This window comes from Suricata suricatta, chromosome 6 (genome assembly GCF_006229205.1).
Source record: "Suricata suricatta isolate VVHF042 chromosome 6, meerkat_22Aug2017_6uvM2_HiC, whole genome shotgun sequence".
Classification (NCBI taxonomy): domain Eukaryota; kingdom Metazoa; phylum Chordata; class Mammalia; order Carnivora; family Herpestidae; genus Suricata; species Suricata suricatta.
In genome coordinates, this window is record NC_043705.1 from 15,759,997 (window position 1) to 15,778,349 (window position 18,353).

Below are 18,353 nucleotides of genomic sequence, written 5' to 3' on the forward strand. Positions count from 1 at the left end.
ACAGAAGTTGGTGTTTTGATTTTTTACTTTGCTTTTCTGTTTGGAGTGTCATTGCAACTACTGTATTGTAAAGGATGGAAAATAATTGCATATGTTAAAAAAATATGAAACTTTATAAAGTAAAAAAAATAATAAAAAATAATAAAAAAAAAAATAAAAGTATGTATCGTAGCTGTACTCAGCATAAGAAGTAAGAAACGCCCAAGCTTATAAAAAGATACGTGAAACTTGTGAATGGGAAGAAAGGAATGATAAAAAATATTTGGATTTTTAATATTTAGCATTATTTAGGTTCTTAGTAATTTCTCCCTATATTCACATTCTTTGTTGGGTAATTTGGCTAACTGTAATTCCACTGAATTATTACTTGGTTAGGAACATTATTAAATACAACGAAAAATTAAGTTTGTACTCCCTTTTTAAATTTTGTATCATTGATTTTGACTTGAGTGCACTTGTATGAGTCATTTATTGAGTTGACTGTATGCTTCAAGTCTGATACATTTGCTCTACCTTCCTTCATTGTACTTGACATATTTCCTATAGTTTTGAAGGTTTGTGTCCAATGTCACAAGACTGAAAGAGGAATGGATAGGAAGAACCCACTCCCAGAACCTTAACATTTGTTCCTTCCTGCTATGTTGCAAATTAAGAAAACAAATTTGAAACTCTAAAACCCAATTTATAGAACATAACTTGGTAATCACCTAGACTTACAAATTTTCTAACTTCATATAAGTTTTTTTTGCTTGTTATTTCAGATGAATGTGCTTATTTTCTCTTTTGGCTTAAAATCAGTAGATGAGTGGATAGGACAGATTTTAAGGAATAGCGTATCTATCGCCAGGGTACACAATATTATTTAAACTATTTTTAAGCCACTTTATTTCTGGGTCTTAGTAATAAATTATTTCCATTCTAAGAAAATGCCACAGTATAGTCAGGTTTGAACAACTTACAGTAAGAAAGCTAAAGTACATGCAGCCTATTCTTAGGGAAATCTTAAAGGATGAGATTGTGGCCATGAGAACTGCATTTACTCAGGAAAAGGATTTAAATTGTATCCAGAGAAGTTTAGGTTAGGCTTTAGATTGGTTTCTGTTGTGAAAGAGGTCACAGAGTGAATGTTTTTAAGAGTAAAGGTAGATAATGTTCTGCTTCGATTTCGCTTAGTTCTTCCTGAAAGTGTAACCATGACCCTTAGAGAAACCTTTCAAGTCCTATTTTTCTATGAGTAAATTTGAAATGTTTCAGATGGCATGCTTGATAAAGAACTTAATGAAGATTTATTGTACCAAGGACATATAATTTGATTCTACATTCACCTTTCTTGCAACTTGAATGCATTGTATATTACTTACCACAACATGCGGTACGAAACATTGAGGAGAGTTGTAAGGAAATACTGAGATTTGATCTAGTGGATATTTGAAAACCTTTTCTTTAGTGAAAAATGTTACTTGTTAAGTGCTACCTTAGTGGACTTTGCAGTAATAAATTAAAAAAAAGGAAACCATGTAATTTGAGGGAAGAGTTCATTTTGTATTAAAAAATATGACTAAAGAATATATAGGTATAAATGTATAGAAGCAGAGGAATTGGAATGCTTTTTCTAAAGGGAGTTTTCTGTGGCATTTCTTAAACTTAAAAAATGAGAACAGGCTTATCTATGGAATGCCTAACCTAGGTTAATCTGGTGGGTTGGGGAAGTATTTCTCTTTGCATATACTGTGGTGATACATACACATATTTACTGGTTTGTTCCACTCAGAAAACCTAGATGTCGGTCTTGAAGGAAAGGATGAACATCTCGTGTTAAAATACAGGAAGAGAAAGGGAGTGGTTAAGAAAGGTACTCTCCTGGGCCACCCCTCACTCAAGTAAGCAGAAAAGTACTTGGAGTAGGAGTTTCCCTAAGATCACTCTCTTGATTTTCTTGAGAGTGCTTCACATTTTATGTTAAGAGCATATTGAGTTTATTTCATAGGTAAGTATACACTTCTGCAGACATAAGCAGAGAAGTATAGAGTAGCGTGATAGTGTGGAGGAGTTAGAATCCTTTCTCTGTTGGAGTCTGTACTCCAGTATGCACTATAAACTATGTGACCTTGGATAAGTTATTTTCCCTTATCTTAAAATGTATCAAGATTGTGTTCATTCAACTGACTTGGCCTAAGCTGTTAGTATAGATGAATTAATCTATGCTTTCATATCATGAAGTATTTAGGATTATCCAGTTCATCTGAAAATCTTGTTGCCGCTTTCTGATACCTGGAATACAGCCATATCTCACTCCTACAATAGTAGTCCACATGCTGGCATAAACTCCAGTAGGCTCCTCATTGGTTTCTGTTTCCGTTCTTGAGCCTCTACTCTTTTTTAGTGCAGCAATCAGAACTGTCCTCTTAAAATATAAATCAGATCATCTTCCTCACTCCCCATTTCACGCCCTAAAAGCCATAGTCGTTACAATGGCCTGGGAATATTATGTGACATGCACCGCTCACTCTTCCCCATTTGATGTCCTGTGCTCCTTGATCACTCTGCTCCAGGCCCCACTGGTGGTTCTCCTGCTTTTCAAAGATGCTTGGCATTTTCCCACCTTAGAGTTTTCTCACTGGCCTCTCCCACTGCCTAGAAAACTTTTGTTTGCAAGTGTCTGCATGGCTAATTCCCTTACCTCTTTTAATTTTAGATGTTCAAATATTCTCTCTTCAGTGAGGTCTGTTCAGATCATTGGCTTCATTCTAACCTATTCTCTCCGAGTTGCCCCCCAGCCATGCCTTATACACTTGATCTCATTTGCTCTGCTGTCTGTCCTCTTTTTCCCATAGCATTTGCCAGGGGGTCACATACTATACAATTTGTGTGTTTATTATATTTATAGTTTATGATCAGTCTTCTCTTACTAAAATACGATTTTCTCTCATTTAGTGTGAGTATTCAGAATGGAAAATGACATGCAGTGAGTAAATACTTAATAGTTATTTGCTAAATCCACAAATGAATGTCATCAAAGGCCAGGTTCTTTCTGCCTTTCTATGCTTTCATTTCTTAGCACATTCAAGCAAGAAAAATATTTTTAACTTGATTCCTCTCAATTTTGTATAACCTGCTGTATTTTGTTTTGTTTTTAATAAGTCAGTCAGAACTTAAAACCCTAAGTGATTCTTCTTAATTTATCAGTAACCTTTCTGATAACGTTCAGCAAATCTGAACTACTATCTCATGTTGAGTGTGATACTTATCACAATTTCCATTGTGTCTTCCGTTTCTTTCTTCCTTCAAATGTTTGCCTTTCTCCCTTTGCCTCTTTTCAAGTCTTCTCCCTGTATTCCCTCTTCTCCCTGTATTCTTTTCCTCTTTTTGTTCTGCATCCACCCTTTATTTATCTCCAACCCCTCTGACCTTAATTCTGAATTGGTGAATATTGACAAATATTCATTTATTTAAAATATGTCGTAAGATGCTCAACACCACTTATCACCAGGGAAATGCAGTTTGAAAGTATGGTGAAATATCCCCTCACGTATGTGAGAGTAGCTAAAATCAAAAAAGTCGGGAAACAAGTGTTGACAGGAATGTAGAGAAAAAGGAACCTATTTGCACTGTTAGTGGGAATGCATACTGGTGCAGCCACTCTGGAAGAGTTCCTCAAAAAGTTCAAAATAGAACTACATTCCAGGACTCACACTATTGTGTATTTGCCCAGAAAATACAAAAACACTTCTGCAGAGGACTACATGCACCCTTATGTTAATTGCAGCATAATTTACAATATGGAAGTAGCCCAAGTATCACGGATAGATGAACGGATAAAGAAGACGTGGTGTCCGTGTAAGATAGAATATTACTCAGCCATAAAAGGAAATGAAATTTTGCCATTTGCAACAACATGGATGTCAGAGAAAGAAATACAATATGATTTCATTCATATGTGGAATTTAAGAAATAAAACAAATGACCAAACATAAAAAAAGAGAAAAAGGAAAACCAAGAAACAGACTCCTAACTATAGAGAACAAACTGTTGATTACCAAAGGGGAGGAGAGGTGAGGGGGGTGCAGTAGGCGATGGGGGTGAGGACTGGTGAATCTCTGTGTAGTACACCTGGAAGTATACCGCACTGTGTGTCAACCAGAGTGCAGCTTGAAAAAAACATAAAAAAATACACATCCATGTGAACATAAGGATTATGAAGATAAAGGATAGTTTCATGGCTTTTAAGATTGTGAAAGTGATAATGGTAATAAGATTGTTGTGAAGGGAGAAAACATTAAAAAAAATTTTAAAGATACACAACTTACAAATCTATTCCTTTATTGTCTAGTTTAAAAACACAAACCACTTATTTGTAAAATAGGAATTGTCATTTAAATGTGCCCATTGAGGGCATGCCTGGGTGGCTCAGTCAGTTAGCATCCAATTCAGCTCAGGTCATGATCTCACAGTTCCTGGGTTTGAGCCGCACATGGGATTCTGCTGACAGCTCAGAGCCTGGAGCCTGCTTCAGATTCTGTGTGTGTCTCTCTCTCTGCCCCTCCCCTGCTTGCGCTCTGTGTTTCAGAAGTAAACTTTAGGAAAAAAAATTGTTTTAAATGTACTTATTAAGATAAGGAAAGTAGATTATGTACAATCAATTTGAAGAATAAAATTCCATTTTATGTGATAGTACTTTTCAGATTCTAAGAAAGCAAGTAGTGATTGTAGTATTAAAAGATAACTACATTATAGTATATGTTTAGGATAGAATTCCATGTAGTAAATAAATAAAAATTAAAGAATAGTATTTAATGACATAGAAAGGTACCTGCAACTGACTGTTTTGCAGGAAAAGATACACAACTTACAAGTAATATATCTGTGAAAACCAGAGTATCTGTGAGTTTGTATGTGTACGTACACCCTTAGGAAAAACATTACAAGGTAATTATCTTTGGAACAAAACATCTGTTTTATATTTCTGTTCTTAATTTTAACATTATGTAAGCCTAATACTTTTTAAGAAATGGTTAACTGCTATTTACTTCTGTGTAACCCTTAAGAAGTGAAGTTTTTCTTTCTTTTTCTAGAATACCCTTTTCCAAGATGATGCCTCAGAATGCTAGTATGTGGTAGGATGAAAAAAGGAAAATCTAACAGTTGAATTTTGTTAATGTAGGGTTTAGCAAAGTTAAACCAGGTTTTTTTCCTACAGGACTTTGCACAGTGCTTAACACTGCAATTCGTTATGACTCCAAGAGAGGGATACGTACAAAATATATTTCAGACTTTCTTGATTATAGAACCGGTCTTTCCCCTGGAATAGTGAATGAGACTAGTGTTCTACAGAGCTCACATTGGAAAGCCCCTTTAGAATATGAGTGGTATTAGGTAATTACATTCAGGTTTGAACCATTAGGGTGTTGGAAATTTGGATGCGGTATGTTTCTTCTTCCTTCCTGCTTGTTTCTTTTACAAACTTCCGAATACTTGCTCTTTGCCAGTCGTTATGTGCACTCCCGTGAACAGCTTACGCAAACTGCTTTAAGCAGTACAAACAACAAAATGACCTAATAGTATTGGAGAACTTGACTATTAAAATTGTAAGTAAAATTCCCATGGGAGTGTATCAGCATTTCTTTAACAAAATTAACATTCCTGTTGCATCTTGTTTTTAGCTTGATAATATTGGCAGTAAATTTTTTTCAGTCACAGTGTAGATTCTATTGCATGTACCAGAAAATGCTCTATTTCTGTTATAGTGTTTTCTTACCTGGGCTAATTACTTGAAGTTTAATTTGTTTGAATATATAAAAACAAGTTTAACATTACAGCCATGATAAAATAGTCATTTTAACTATTGTGTAGAGTTTGACTTTATAGAAGGGTACCATTGTTTTTCAGAACCTTTAGGCATGTTTTATAATCTTACAATGAGATAGAAGAAAATTAGTGATACATTAATCTGCAGATTTAGAATAAACATGTTAACTGTGAGGTAAAATACTGTAATTGAAATACTACTACATGTAATCATTATGAAAAGAATTTTGCAGAACATGTGATCAGATACCTAATCAAGAATAATTAAATAGTGGACCTTTTTTCTTTTTATGAAAGAATGTTATTTTATTACGGATGACGGAAATTTGGGCTTTTCTATTTTCTTGTAAAGGAAAGTGACTAAAGTTGGGCTAATAGTGATTTAGCAAGGGTGTTTCTCTTTTCATTTTTATTTTATGTTGTGTCGTATAAGAAAAACATGAATCAAAAGCTGATTTGATAATTTAGATCTACTGACAAGCGAAAACATCTGGTAGGCATTTCTCTGTTTTGGTGATAATAGCAATAACAAGAAAATAATTGATTGATATATAGTGATACCACATTAGGATTCTGAAATAATAGCTGGGACCATGGTGACCCCACCCAAAGATAAAATTATTCAACAAACTCATACACCTTTTTACAACTCTTAATACTTCGCAGCGAGAAGTTTATTTAGTAAATTGTTTAGTCTCTCCTACATCCCCCACCTCCAAGACCTGCCATGTCTCTTTTTATATATGATGAATTTTCAAAAGATAAAAAGCTTTTTAATCATTAAATTGCTATAAGAGCTTAAACAATTAGAGTGAAAGCAGACTGATATTCTAGGGAGCAGACTGAGGACATCATTTTATGTAAATTTATTTTTATGCTTCCGTTGAAATAATGTTTAATATAAGGTGCTACTCGTAAATAAAGGAGAAATTTTATTCTTAAATCTAGGTATCTTCAAAGAACAGTAAAGCATCCAACTTTACTACAGGATCCTGATTTAAGGCAGTTCCTGGAAAGTTCAGAGGTATTATTTCTACTTTAAATTTTTGTATGATATAAATGTTCTCATTTTTTATGTTTGTCATGTTAATAACTTTTATAAAGATAGATATTTGGTAAATGGTGGTATATTAGTGGGTGGAATAAAATGATTTTTTTTTTTTTTTGGCTTTGTGTTTGTTCATTGTGAGAGAGAGTGCATTCGTGTGGGAGAGAAGGAGAGAAAGAATCTTGAGCAGGCTCTGCACCCAGAGCAGAGCCTGACATGGGGCTTGGTCTCATGACCGTGAGATCATGACCTGATCATCACAAGTTGATTTCTGCCTCCCAGGTACCCCTTGAGCTTAGTGTTTTAATAATTTAAATTGCAGTAAAATGCCTTTTCTGCTTTGGTAACTGACTACTTTTTCAGAAATTTTAAATCAGATTTATTAGAATGATCTCTAAATAGTCTGATTCTGAATGCCCTAAGTTGTTGCTTAGGCATTGTGTTGAAGTAAGTTTTTTCCAAGCTTCCTTTTAGAGACAATTAAATATATTTTTATGACTGCATTCTAATATTCTTACCAAGTTTCTGAAATGCAAATCTGTGACATGAAAGAGCTTAGATTATAACCAGTGCTGCTCCGTTTATTTGAGATGTTTAGTACATTTGGGGCTTGTAACAGGTTAGAGTACTAATTATTACTATTTGAGATTTTTTTTAAATTTACTGGAATCCTAGAAACTTTTAAAAATTTAGAATCACACAATCCTAACTGAGCATAGGGAGATTTTTCTCAAGACTTTCTTCTTCTTTCCTCATAAACAAGTTTATTTCTGCAAGCAAACAGGTGGCCAATGTTAAGGTACTTGACAATTTCTTAATATATTTTGACAAACAGAGTGTTGTTCCATCTAAATGTAAACGTGCAGGAGAAAAGCAAATGGAAAGTCTATTTTTTAAGTTTTCCTTTGAGAGTGTACAAGTAGTGTATTTGAGAAATTAGATCTCACTATTGAAATGTATGAGAGTGAAGAAAATACAACCTCCTTTTTTTCTTTTCTTTCTTAATTTTTTTGGAGGGGGCGTAGGGTCCCTTTTGTGCCCAGTTAAACCTCTAGGCTTTTAACCGGTTTGTTTGCCCTTATTTGTCATTCAATTCCAGCTGCCTAGAGCAGTTAACACGCAGGCTCTGAGTGGGGCAGGGATATTGAGGATGGTGAACAAGGCTGCCGACGCTGTCAACAAAATGACAATCAAGATGAATGAATCGGATGCGGTAAGAGCTGGTTTTTCGACTTGAATAATGAGATGAATTAATGAGCCCAGCAATTGCAGTTTAAAGCTGTGCAAGTAGAAAATAGGATATTAATTTGCTTATTGAGTTTAGTCCTCAGCCACGTCACTTGACTACCATGGTTATATATACACGGCTAATTTGTTGCTTTAAAACAAGGAATGTGGCTTGCTATTGGTGACCTAATTTACAGTGGTTTGTTCTTGCTAAATTAGCTCCATTTTTCTTTTTTTTTTCTTAGTGGTTTGAAGAAAAGCAGCAGCAATTTGAAAATCTGGATCAGCAACTTAGGAAACTTCATGCTAGTGTTGAAGCCTTGGTCTGTCATAGAAAAGGTTTGTTTGCTTGATTATTTATGTGTTGAACATCATAAGTGAATTCAGATATTTTATTAAAATTCACATTCCGGAATTACTGTAGAAGAGAGAATAGTGGTTTAAGAGAATCTTTTCTATTTCAACCTTGTTAATATTTTTTTTGTTCTATTTTAGAAGTATAAAAACCTTGAACTTATAAAAGTATATTTTAAAGTTTGCATTAAAACTGTTGTTTATTTGATTACTACTTTGTTAAATATTCATACAGTTTAATGAATGAAGATGTCTTATTAGCAACTGATATAATAAAAATATCAGGATAGTTAAAAATTGATATTTGAAATTTGTCTTTAAAAAATTCCTATGTGCCTGCATTTCCTAGAAAAATTTGAATTTTTTTCTTCATTTTTTGAACAAATTTAAAAATCTGGGGGAGGCGCTGTTAAAAATTGATAAAATATTTGAATTGTGTTTTTTAATTCTGTGGTAAAGTTTTTGTTTTTTAAGAATATGAGGATTTTAATGTTAGCTTTATAAAATACTTACTAAGCAGTTTAGTATGTGCCATTACAGTAATCCATTTCGGTAAAACAACTACAGAAATACACCAGTACACTTTTATTGAAAGTAGTTTATAACAGCTTTTGCCAGTGGTACTGTATCTTGTACAGAATAACTTTATGGTTCTTTTAGAGAATTTTATGGAATGAATGTAGAGTAATATCTAGGCAATGTATTATTAGTTTTTAGCATTATTTAGCCTATAAACATCTGTGTCTGAAATGATTATGTTCCAAAATCTCTTCAGAAATTCTTAGTATTTCTACCAAGCATTGTTCAAGCATTGTACACAAAGAAAAAAATAAGATTTCTATGAATTGTACCGTTCTCTATAATTTTACCTTGATTTTTTCCTACTAGCTAAATAATGTATCCATTACAAATTAGAGACATTTTCAATTTCAAATAAATGTGTAAAGGCCAAAAAATATAGTGTAAATCAATTATAAGTGCTCCCAGTGCTTGACAGATTTAAAAATATTTTTTTATCTTTTATGGGAATAGACAAAACAGTGAGTACTTTAGGAAGAAGAGGGAGGCAGATTATTATATTATTAAACATAGTTCATCCCTTGGGAATATAGCTAGTAGTTCTTAATTTTTCTTTAATGTTTTTGTAATTTTTTGTAGAGCTCTGAGCATTTGGCATTTATGCCATAGACATTTGAATGACTGGTTGTTTTATGTTAATTATTTTAAAATAGTTATTTGAGCAGTACAGGAATAGATAAAATTTAGAGAGCAAGTAGAAAAGTCCAGTGCAGTATTTAAAAGTGAATACTTCTTTATTTCAGAACTTTCAGCCAACACAGCTGCCTTTGCTAAAAGTGCTGCCATGTTAGGGAATTCGGAGGACCACACTGCTTTATCTAGAGCTTTGTCTCAGCTTGCGGAGGTGGAGGAGAAGATAGACCAGTTACATCAAGAACAAGCATTTGCTGACTTTTATATGTTTTCAGAACTACTTAGTGACTACATTCGTCTTATTGCCGCAGTGAAAGTAAGCGTTGTTTTGCCATCTTCCTTGAGTTTTTCTCACTTCAGTGGTTTGCTTATAAGAAGAATTTGCTTACCTATTCATGTATTTAAGTGTGTAAGTTCTGTATTCTGCCAGTATGTATAAAATGATTCAGTATGATGATTCATAGCCCAATATTTTCTCCCACTATGACTTGGACAATATGGTAGACAAAACTGATGTTTTTAGGAGGTGTAAGAAATGCGAAATAAGGTAAAACCAATACATAGTTACTTACATATACAAGCTTGCAACTAACTGGTAGCATTTATATGTTCATTCTAGCTTGAACTAAAACTAGCCATGGACTCTATTATCATTAGTAAAGGTCTAACAAGAAGCAGAACAAAACCATAATTGATTGTTGCATAAATATGTGTAATGGTGGCTTTTAGCATTCATCTGAACTGGAAGCAAACATTTTTTGCACACTCTGAAATGTGTAGTCACTATATATTTAATAGCTGACATGGAACTAGATTAGATAATAAAGTGTGTGATCTTGTGGTAATGTTTAAGGATGAACAGTGAAGTTTCTGAATAGTTGGGAAAGTATTCGAGTTAACTAATGAAAATCAGTTTTCTGTAGGCATCTGTAGTGAAATCAACATGTTATTTTATGTATCCCATGTTTCAAAAGGTACTTTAAGACTTTACGGTGTCTTTTGATTATTTATATGAGCATGAATCAAAATTCGAGGAACTGGGAATTTACCTTTTACATTGAATTCAGAACGTTAATGAGACTTTGTTCCTTGCTTTCTTGTGCAAAATTTTTTCAGTTAAAGTCTGTGACCAATTTAGTATTAATAATGTAGTCAGAACATTGTTACACTGCATATTTATTTATGATCCTCTTCTCAAGCTAATGGTGACAATTATTGCCAGAGGGTTCTTAGCTCTAAAGAATGGCATAAGCTTGGGATTGGTAAAGTTACCAGTTTTGGTTGTATTGACTCTCAAGTGTTATTCTTATGTTCCTGGTGATTAATTTTACTTTTCAGTTATTTAAGTTAATATAGATAGTTACTTACAGTTTGCTTCATTGTATATGGGCAACTTGTGATATGCAGAAATCCATTTCACACATAACGGCTCCTGTTCCTGTCCCACCCATTCTCACCCCATTCCAGAATTCCCACTAGCATGAGGGCTGCTATAAAAGAGTAGAGCCCCTTTCAGAATACCTATGGATCCAAAAAGGGAAGTGTCTGTAAGGAGTGCCTGCTGAGAAGCACTAACCCTGGAGATCACTCCCTGGAGGGAATAGCCTGTTGCATCATGGGTGGTGAGCCCTCCCCTGGGCTGGCCCCGTGCTGCCTCAGTCTTCCTACTGTATTTTTACATTCTGTGAAATTTATTTTGGCTCCTGTTTTGCCAAATAACATTGACACCAAAATATGTACCATGATCAGTTGAGTTTGGGAGATAATATGTACAGTATCCCTGTCTTACAGACTGAGAGAGCATTAAAAGGCTCATAACTGTCTGTCTAGGAGTAAAAAATAAATTAAAACATTTTGCTTTATTTAAACCAGAGATTTATAAATTCATATGAACACTTCTCTTCCACTTAATATCTTTTTACATAAATGGAACAGACTTTGAGAAGAACTGAATTAGTGATTCATTGACTAAAAGAAAGTTAAAGAGCTATGTTCAAGTTATATCTTGAAGTAAATTAAGCTCTTTCACACTGGCTTTGTGTTTTCTGCTGAAACCTAGCCCAGGTCAGCTGCACAAAGGAGTTGAAAATTTATGGAATAGATTGAGAGGGAATTTTACGGTCTTTCTGTTTGGTTTGGTTTGGTTTGGTTTTAAGCTGATCTCTTTGTATTTGAAAATGTGATCCATGGATGTGATAAATCTAACAACCCCGAAAGGTCAAGTTCACGAATGCCTGGGTGGCTCAGTCAGTTAAGCGTCTGACTTCAGGTCAGGTCATGATCTTACTGTTCGTGGGCCCAAGCCTCCTGTCGGGCTCCATGCTGACAGCTCAGAGCCTTCAGCCTGCTTCGCATTCTGTGTCTCCCTCTCTCTGGTCCTCTCCTGCTTGCACTCTGTCTCTGTCTCTCTCCCCAAAATAAATAAACATTAAAAACTTTTAACAAAAAAGGTCAAGTTCTTCTCTACCAAATACCACTAGTGTCATTTCTCAGGCAAATGCTGTTACATTCTTGTATGTGTTTACAGAATTAGTTATGCGTGTGTATGACGCTAATTTTCTTCTTCCCATCTTTCTTTCTCTTTCTGTCTTCATTCCTCCCTGCATCTGTTCCATGCCTGCTTTTGTTACCCCCCTCCACTTTGGACAGGTGTTCATGTTAGCCTCTGTAGATATGTTACATGCTTTTTAAAGTTTGCTTATTAGCCTAGTTGTAAAGGCTAAGTTTTTTGAAAATTTGGGCATAAACTTCCTAGCAGTAGATAAAGTTGCTTAGCCAAAGGGTATATGAATTTTAAATTTCAGTAAATATTCTATTATTGTCCTAAAGGTTATATTTCTTTGTATTACCATCATTGTATGTGTTCCTTCTTCTCCCATCCAAATAATGAAGGTGCTTTTTGGTATGAATTTTTGTTTCTTTAGTTAATATGAATTTAAACCTCTTGACAACTGTCAAGGCATTTCCATTTTTTTTGTATGTGTGTGAACTCTTCATGTCCTTTGCCCAGTTTTCTTTTGTGTTTTGTCTTCTATGTTTCTAATAGCCATTTAATACTACCTAGCCCTTTGTTTTTATCCATATTGAAAATACTTTTCTGATGATAATTTTGAAACTAAAAGTACTTTGAGAATTAGAGTATAAAAGCCAAAGTGGGCAGGAACTAAGACCAGCCATCCACAGTATTGCCTAAGCCTGGTCGTGCCTCCAGGAAACTCCTGCTTTCCTCTTCGCCCAGGGCACGGCCTGTCTCCTGCAGGACTCTGCGTTTCGGCCAGGACTCTTACCTAACACAGAGTAAGCGTGCACTCTCACGTATGGGCTGCCTGTGAACTCCTAGAGTAGGGTCAGGGACTGAAGACACGGTTTTCAGTATGGTTTGCACTGGAATTCTTCATGCAGAATCCTCACAGAGAAGGTCAATTTATAAAATATATAAAATACCTTTTAAACAAACCCAAAGAGTTGAAAAGCTTCATTGTTTGGCTGTAAGTAATCAGCCTCCCTTGAGGACCCCAGGAAGTTGAGCGGCATACTTTCAGAATCACTGAATTGGAAGGTGGTATCACATAAAATTAAAACTAGGAGTGCATGGGTGACTTTGTTGAACATCTGACTCTTGATGTCAGCTCAGGTCTTGATCTCAGGGTTGTGAGTTCAAGCCCCATGCTGGGCACAAAGCAAAAACAAAAAAATTAAATTTAAAAAATTAAAATTATAATTATAGTGGCTTAGTGGACCAGGGAACATTTTCCACAACTGTAGCCTTGTCTAACCTAGACTTGTTTGCATACAGATATATAACATAAATTGGCAGAGGAATGGAGGTCCAAAGTGGATCATAAGTGTAAATCTGTCTTTCTCGCAGGAGAGGCTGGTTCTCCTAGGGCAGACTAGCTTCTTGACCTATAGGACAAGCATTAAGTTGTGATTTAACTGATTTTTAAATTATTTTTAGTTATTTATATTAGCGAGAGAGAGAGAGAGAGAGAGAGACAGTGCATGAGCAGGGAAGGGCAGACAAAGAGAGATTTGGAGACAGTATGAAGCAGGCTCCAGGCTCGGAGCTGTCAGTATGAAGCAGGCTCCAGGCTCGGAGCTGTCAGCACAGAGCTGGACAAGGGGCGAACTCTCAAGCTGTGAGATCATAATCTGAGCTGAAGTCAGATACTCAACTGACTGAGACACCCAAGCACTGCTAAATGATTTTTAAGGTAGCATTTCTAGATTATCAGGTGTGGTTTTGATCCTTTTTTTTCTTTTTAGATTACAAGGGTAGGCAAACAAGAAAAGTAATTGCTCTGTAGAGCTGAGATTAATTTTTTCTTTCTGATTATAACCTGACTTCAGTAGTTTTACCTTTATTTTAGAGCTATATCTCTGCCACAATAAACATGATGGTTCTGGAATCTTATGAGATAATAAACTGGGCAGGGATTAAATTAGCTTAAATTACTGTATCACCAAAAGCCAGTTTATGTATATTGAGAACTTAAGCAAATATTGAAATTAAAGGGCATTTTGGTTAGCTTTTGCCCTGTACTCATACCTGTTTTAAGTAATTAAATTGTTACTAAATAGAGGAGTTTATAAATGAGAAGCTGATATGGCCCTCTTCCCCTAAAGACTGGAACTGAAATCTTAAATTTTGGTATTACATGTAGGGAGTGAGTGAGGGGCAAGTATTGTTTCTTTTAAATGGTGGTGACTGTCCAGTTAATTTGGCTGAAGCAAAATTAAGTCATAGTAAATACCTTGATACATTTAGGTAGCTCATTCGGTTGAGGGCCTGACTCTTGCTGTTTGGTTAGATCATTATCTTGCGGTTCCTGGTCTTGGGCCCTGGGTCCAGCCCCGCACTGAAACCACAGGGTCTGCTAGGTATTCTCTCTCTCTCTCTCTCTCCCCCTCCCCGGTGTTGCATGTGCATACATGTGCTCACATGTGGTCTCTCTCAAACATTTAAAATAAAATAATGTCTTAAGGAAAATGTCTTTTAACTATAGGATAAGCAGATGTGGCCCTGGGTGGCTTAGTCAGTTGAGCATCCAACTTTATGATCAGGTATGCAGGTTTGAGCCCCACATTCAGAGTCTCCCTCTGCCCCTGTCCCACTTGTGTGCTCTCTCTTTCAAAAATTAAATATGAAAATAATTTTTTAAGCAAAGGAAACAGTAAGATCTACTCAGTAATGTGAGAAGAGAAATTACATGACATGACAAATTAACAAAGCCTGGGTGGCTCAGTCGGTTGAGTGTCCAACTTCAGCTCAGGTCATGATTTCATGGTTCATGGGTTCGAGCCCTGCGTTGGACTCTGCTGACCACTACCTCAGAGCCTGGAGCCTGCTTTGTATTCTCTGTCTCCTCTCTCTGACCCTCCCCTCCTCATGCTTTGTCTCTCAAAAATAAATGTTAAAACTTTTTTTTAAAACTAACAAAGTGGATTTAATTACCTAAAATAAGATTCTTTGACTTATCAGTTTCCCTAGGATGTTTTTTGTCCTCGTTATTTTGAAATATGCAGGGTATTTGGGGGTAAACCACTTTGGGTTCTGGTTGGAATTTTTTTTTAATGCTGTTGACCACATTTTTGAAATATGCAATGATATAAATGTGGTCCAATTATGATATTTTTCCATGTTACTGTTATTATTGTTTGTACTTTTAGTATAAATCTAATTTATACTAGATGTTATACTATATAATCTGGGAGTTAATCCACTCTAATTTATTTGTGAATGGTTTTTAAAAGTAATCCGTAATAGTACCTGCTAATTCTTAAACAGCTGCTAGGTTAAGCCACTGTGCTACCTATATTTCATTTTCTTTCCAATCCACTAGTATAGATCTCCTTTCCTTCCTTCTATATTTGGGGAATCTATGGCTTACAGAAATTAATTTACCCAGGATCATACAGTGACAGAGCTCGTATTTAAATCCAAATTTGATTTGTTCCAAAGCCTGTATTTTTAAGATACATTATCTGTGTACTCCCCTTTTCAGCAAGTCCTCATAAAGACATGGATTTGTTTATTATTTCTTGATCCAAAAAGTTTTTTATTTGACATAATGAAAATAACTCTGGGTTGGTGTTTTCTAGTTCACCCAGTGTGTTAAGACTGGCTTCATCTGTTCAGTTAGTAAATTCTAAAGTAATACAAATATATCCCCAATATCAAATTAGAGAAGGATTTACTATTACATTCTTGCATCCTATCCATCACCTGTTTTCATGAGATTCTAATTACTCTCTTATGTTCATATTTCTTTATTCCATCCACTTGCTTGTTCTTTGTGCCAAACTCCTTCAAAGAATTAGCAGATTGGTTGACTTGGTCTATTACCGTCTCTTGGTCTAGTTTCCCTTGGTCCTGGCTCCCTGATGTGTGTGTGTGCGCATGTGTATTTTCCCTCTCATCTTGTGTAGGACTGTCTCTTTTGTTGTCGTTGTTGTTATACCTTTACTTTTTAATCGCTTGCCTTTATTTGCTGTGGGTCCTCTCTTCCACATTTTTACTTCCTGTTGTCTTATGGGATTTTCTCATTTTATGTTTTTCTATTTCTAGCCTATTTCCAACACTTAAATCTGCTTTTGATATTTTTTAGTAGGAAAACTTAGAAGGTAGGTTGTTTATTTACCCAGAGCTCTTGTTTCATCTAGTTGCAGGGACTTGTTTTTACTTTTAAGGAAAGGAATATAGAAATTTCTTTCATATTGGCATGTTTATTTTCATTACCTTAGCATATGAGAATGGCGTTTAAAATACTTGTTTTTTTTGTTTTCAGTATTAGTGCACGTCAAGTATTATGACAGTATTTCAGTATTAACTCTCGCTTCATAGCATTATGTTGTTCACTTACAGGGTGTGTTTGACCATCGAATGAAGTGCTGGCAGAAATGGGAAGATGCTCAAATTACTTTGCTCAAAAAACGTGAAACAGAGGCAAAAATGATGGTTGCTAACAAACCAGATAAAATACAGCAAGCTAAAAATGAAATAAGAGAGGTGATTAATATAAAATGCTTTATTTATCACTTTACTCAAATTTTCCATGAGTCATTCATATATGCATAATTTTTCATAACTTTTTTTCTGAACCATTCAATACTAGCCATTTCTCCATAGTTTTATGAACTGTTAGAAGTGCTTAAACGTTTTGATCATTATGAAAATCTCCAGAGCCCTTTGTTACGTACGCACGACTGTTACGGAGTGGATAAAGAAGCACACGAGGAAAGATTTAGATTAACTTTTAATTACTAATTACACATTTCTTTTGAGATGCTTAATTTGATTTCAGATAATTAGTTATTTTATGTCTAAAAGTAGATTTAAAGCATAGACCTGCCCCATATTTAGCTTTCCAAGCAACATTATCCCCCATATATATGTACTATATATGGTATTTTAATAAATTTGTATAAGTTTATTATAATTTATACACTTTTTTTGCCATGCTTCAATAAGGAAATTGAAGAGGTAGGACAACCTTTATATTACTAAAAGTAAATGTACCTGCTCTTTGAAGAGTATGTACCACTGTTTTGGTTACATAGTGGGAAAATACCATTTCATTGCTTAAGTCTTCAGTTAATTTTATTTTAGCTGTTCCATTGGTCACTGATCACATGTTTTGTTGTTTTTGTACTGAATTTAATGTTGACCAGTAGGTCTTCAGTAGATCGCAATTCCACACTTTTTAAAAATCCAAACACTTTACTATTATAAAATGTTTTTTAAATGTTTGTCCTATACTTTTCTTTATTTAAAGTATTTCCATGGGCATAGAAATTGTTACGAACATCTATTCTTGAACTTGACAGAATTTTTTGATATATTATGGAGTAGTTAATGATACCAAAAATAACACTGCTAAATTATTTCCTAGTGAATTTTATACTCAAAATGTTTTCGTCTACCTTAGGTATATATAATTAAGCTATGGAGATTGTAGTTGGTTAAGTAATAAAATATCCTAATCTTGAGTAAATGTGACAGTGAAATATTAATGAAAGATAAGCTGATAGGTGTTTCTGCTGCAGAGAAGTTAGATATGAGTTTGATCCTGAATTGGGCATTGCCAGTAGTGAGCTTCCTCAGGGTTTTTAGACCTTACATTAAATGAGCTAGTTTTATAATATTTTCCTGACAAGAGTTATAAATTGTGTTTTTGTTTGTTTTCATTAGTGGGAGGCAAAGGTGCAACAAGGAGAAAGAGATTTTGAACAGATTTCTAAAACAATTCGAAAAGAAGTGGGAAGATTTGAGGTGAGTATAATAATTTTACACTTGTCCTAACAATGTGGCCATTTTTTTTTTTGCTATGATTTTGTAGTAATATCAAATTTAGTTTTGTAACTAACGGACTTTTTCTTCATGTGTTGTACTACAGAAAGAACGAGTGAAAGATTTTAAAACTGTTATTATCAAGTACTTAGAATCATTAGTACAAACACAACAACAGGTAAGCTCATTTTTTATAACTTATTTTACTTAAAAAGCTTTTTTTTATGTCTTTTATTTATTTTTGAGAGAGAGAGAGAGACAGCACGAGCAGGGGAGGGGCAGAGAGAGAGGGAGACACAGAATCTGAAGCAGGCTCCAGGCTCTGAGCTGTCAGCACAGAGCCCGACGCGGGGCTCGAACCCACGAACCGAACCGTGAGATCTGACCTGAGCCGAAGCCGGACGCTCAACCGACTGA

The 18,353-nt window shown here is 34.9% G+C and overlaps 1 protein-coding gene across 2 annotated transcripts in view; it reads left to right on the plus strand.

Moving 5' to 3' along the window:
- SNX2 (sorting nexin 2) overlaps positions 1–18,353 on the plus strand; it is a 57,312-nt gene that overhangs the window by 36,972 nt on the left and 1,987 nt on the right. The window contains exons 8-15 of one of the 2 annotated variants that reach the window (XM_029941757.1): positions 6,754–6,829; positions 7,953–8,066; positions 8,326–8,419; positions 9,757–9,962; positions 16,512–16,655; positions 17,118–17,129; positions 17,838–17,918; positions 18,043–18,114. In XM_029941757.1, the coding sequence (XP_029797617.1) occupies positions 6,754–6,829; positions 7,953–8,066; positions 8,326–8,419; positions 9,757–9,962; positions 16,512–16,655; positions 17,118–17,129; positions 17,838–17,918; positions 18,043–18,114 (799 nt within the window). The remainder of the gene's footprint in view (positions 1–6,753; positions 6,830–7,952; positions 8,067–8,325; positions 8,420–9,756; positions 9,963–16,511; positions 16,656–17,117; positions 17,130–17,837; positions 17,919–18,042; positions 18,115–18,353) is intronic. The other variant, XM_029941758.1, reaches the window with a different exon arrangement.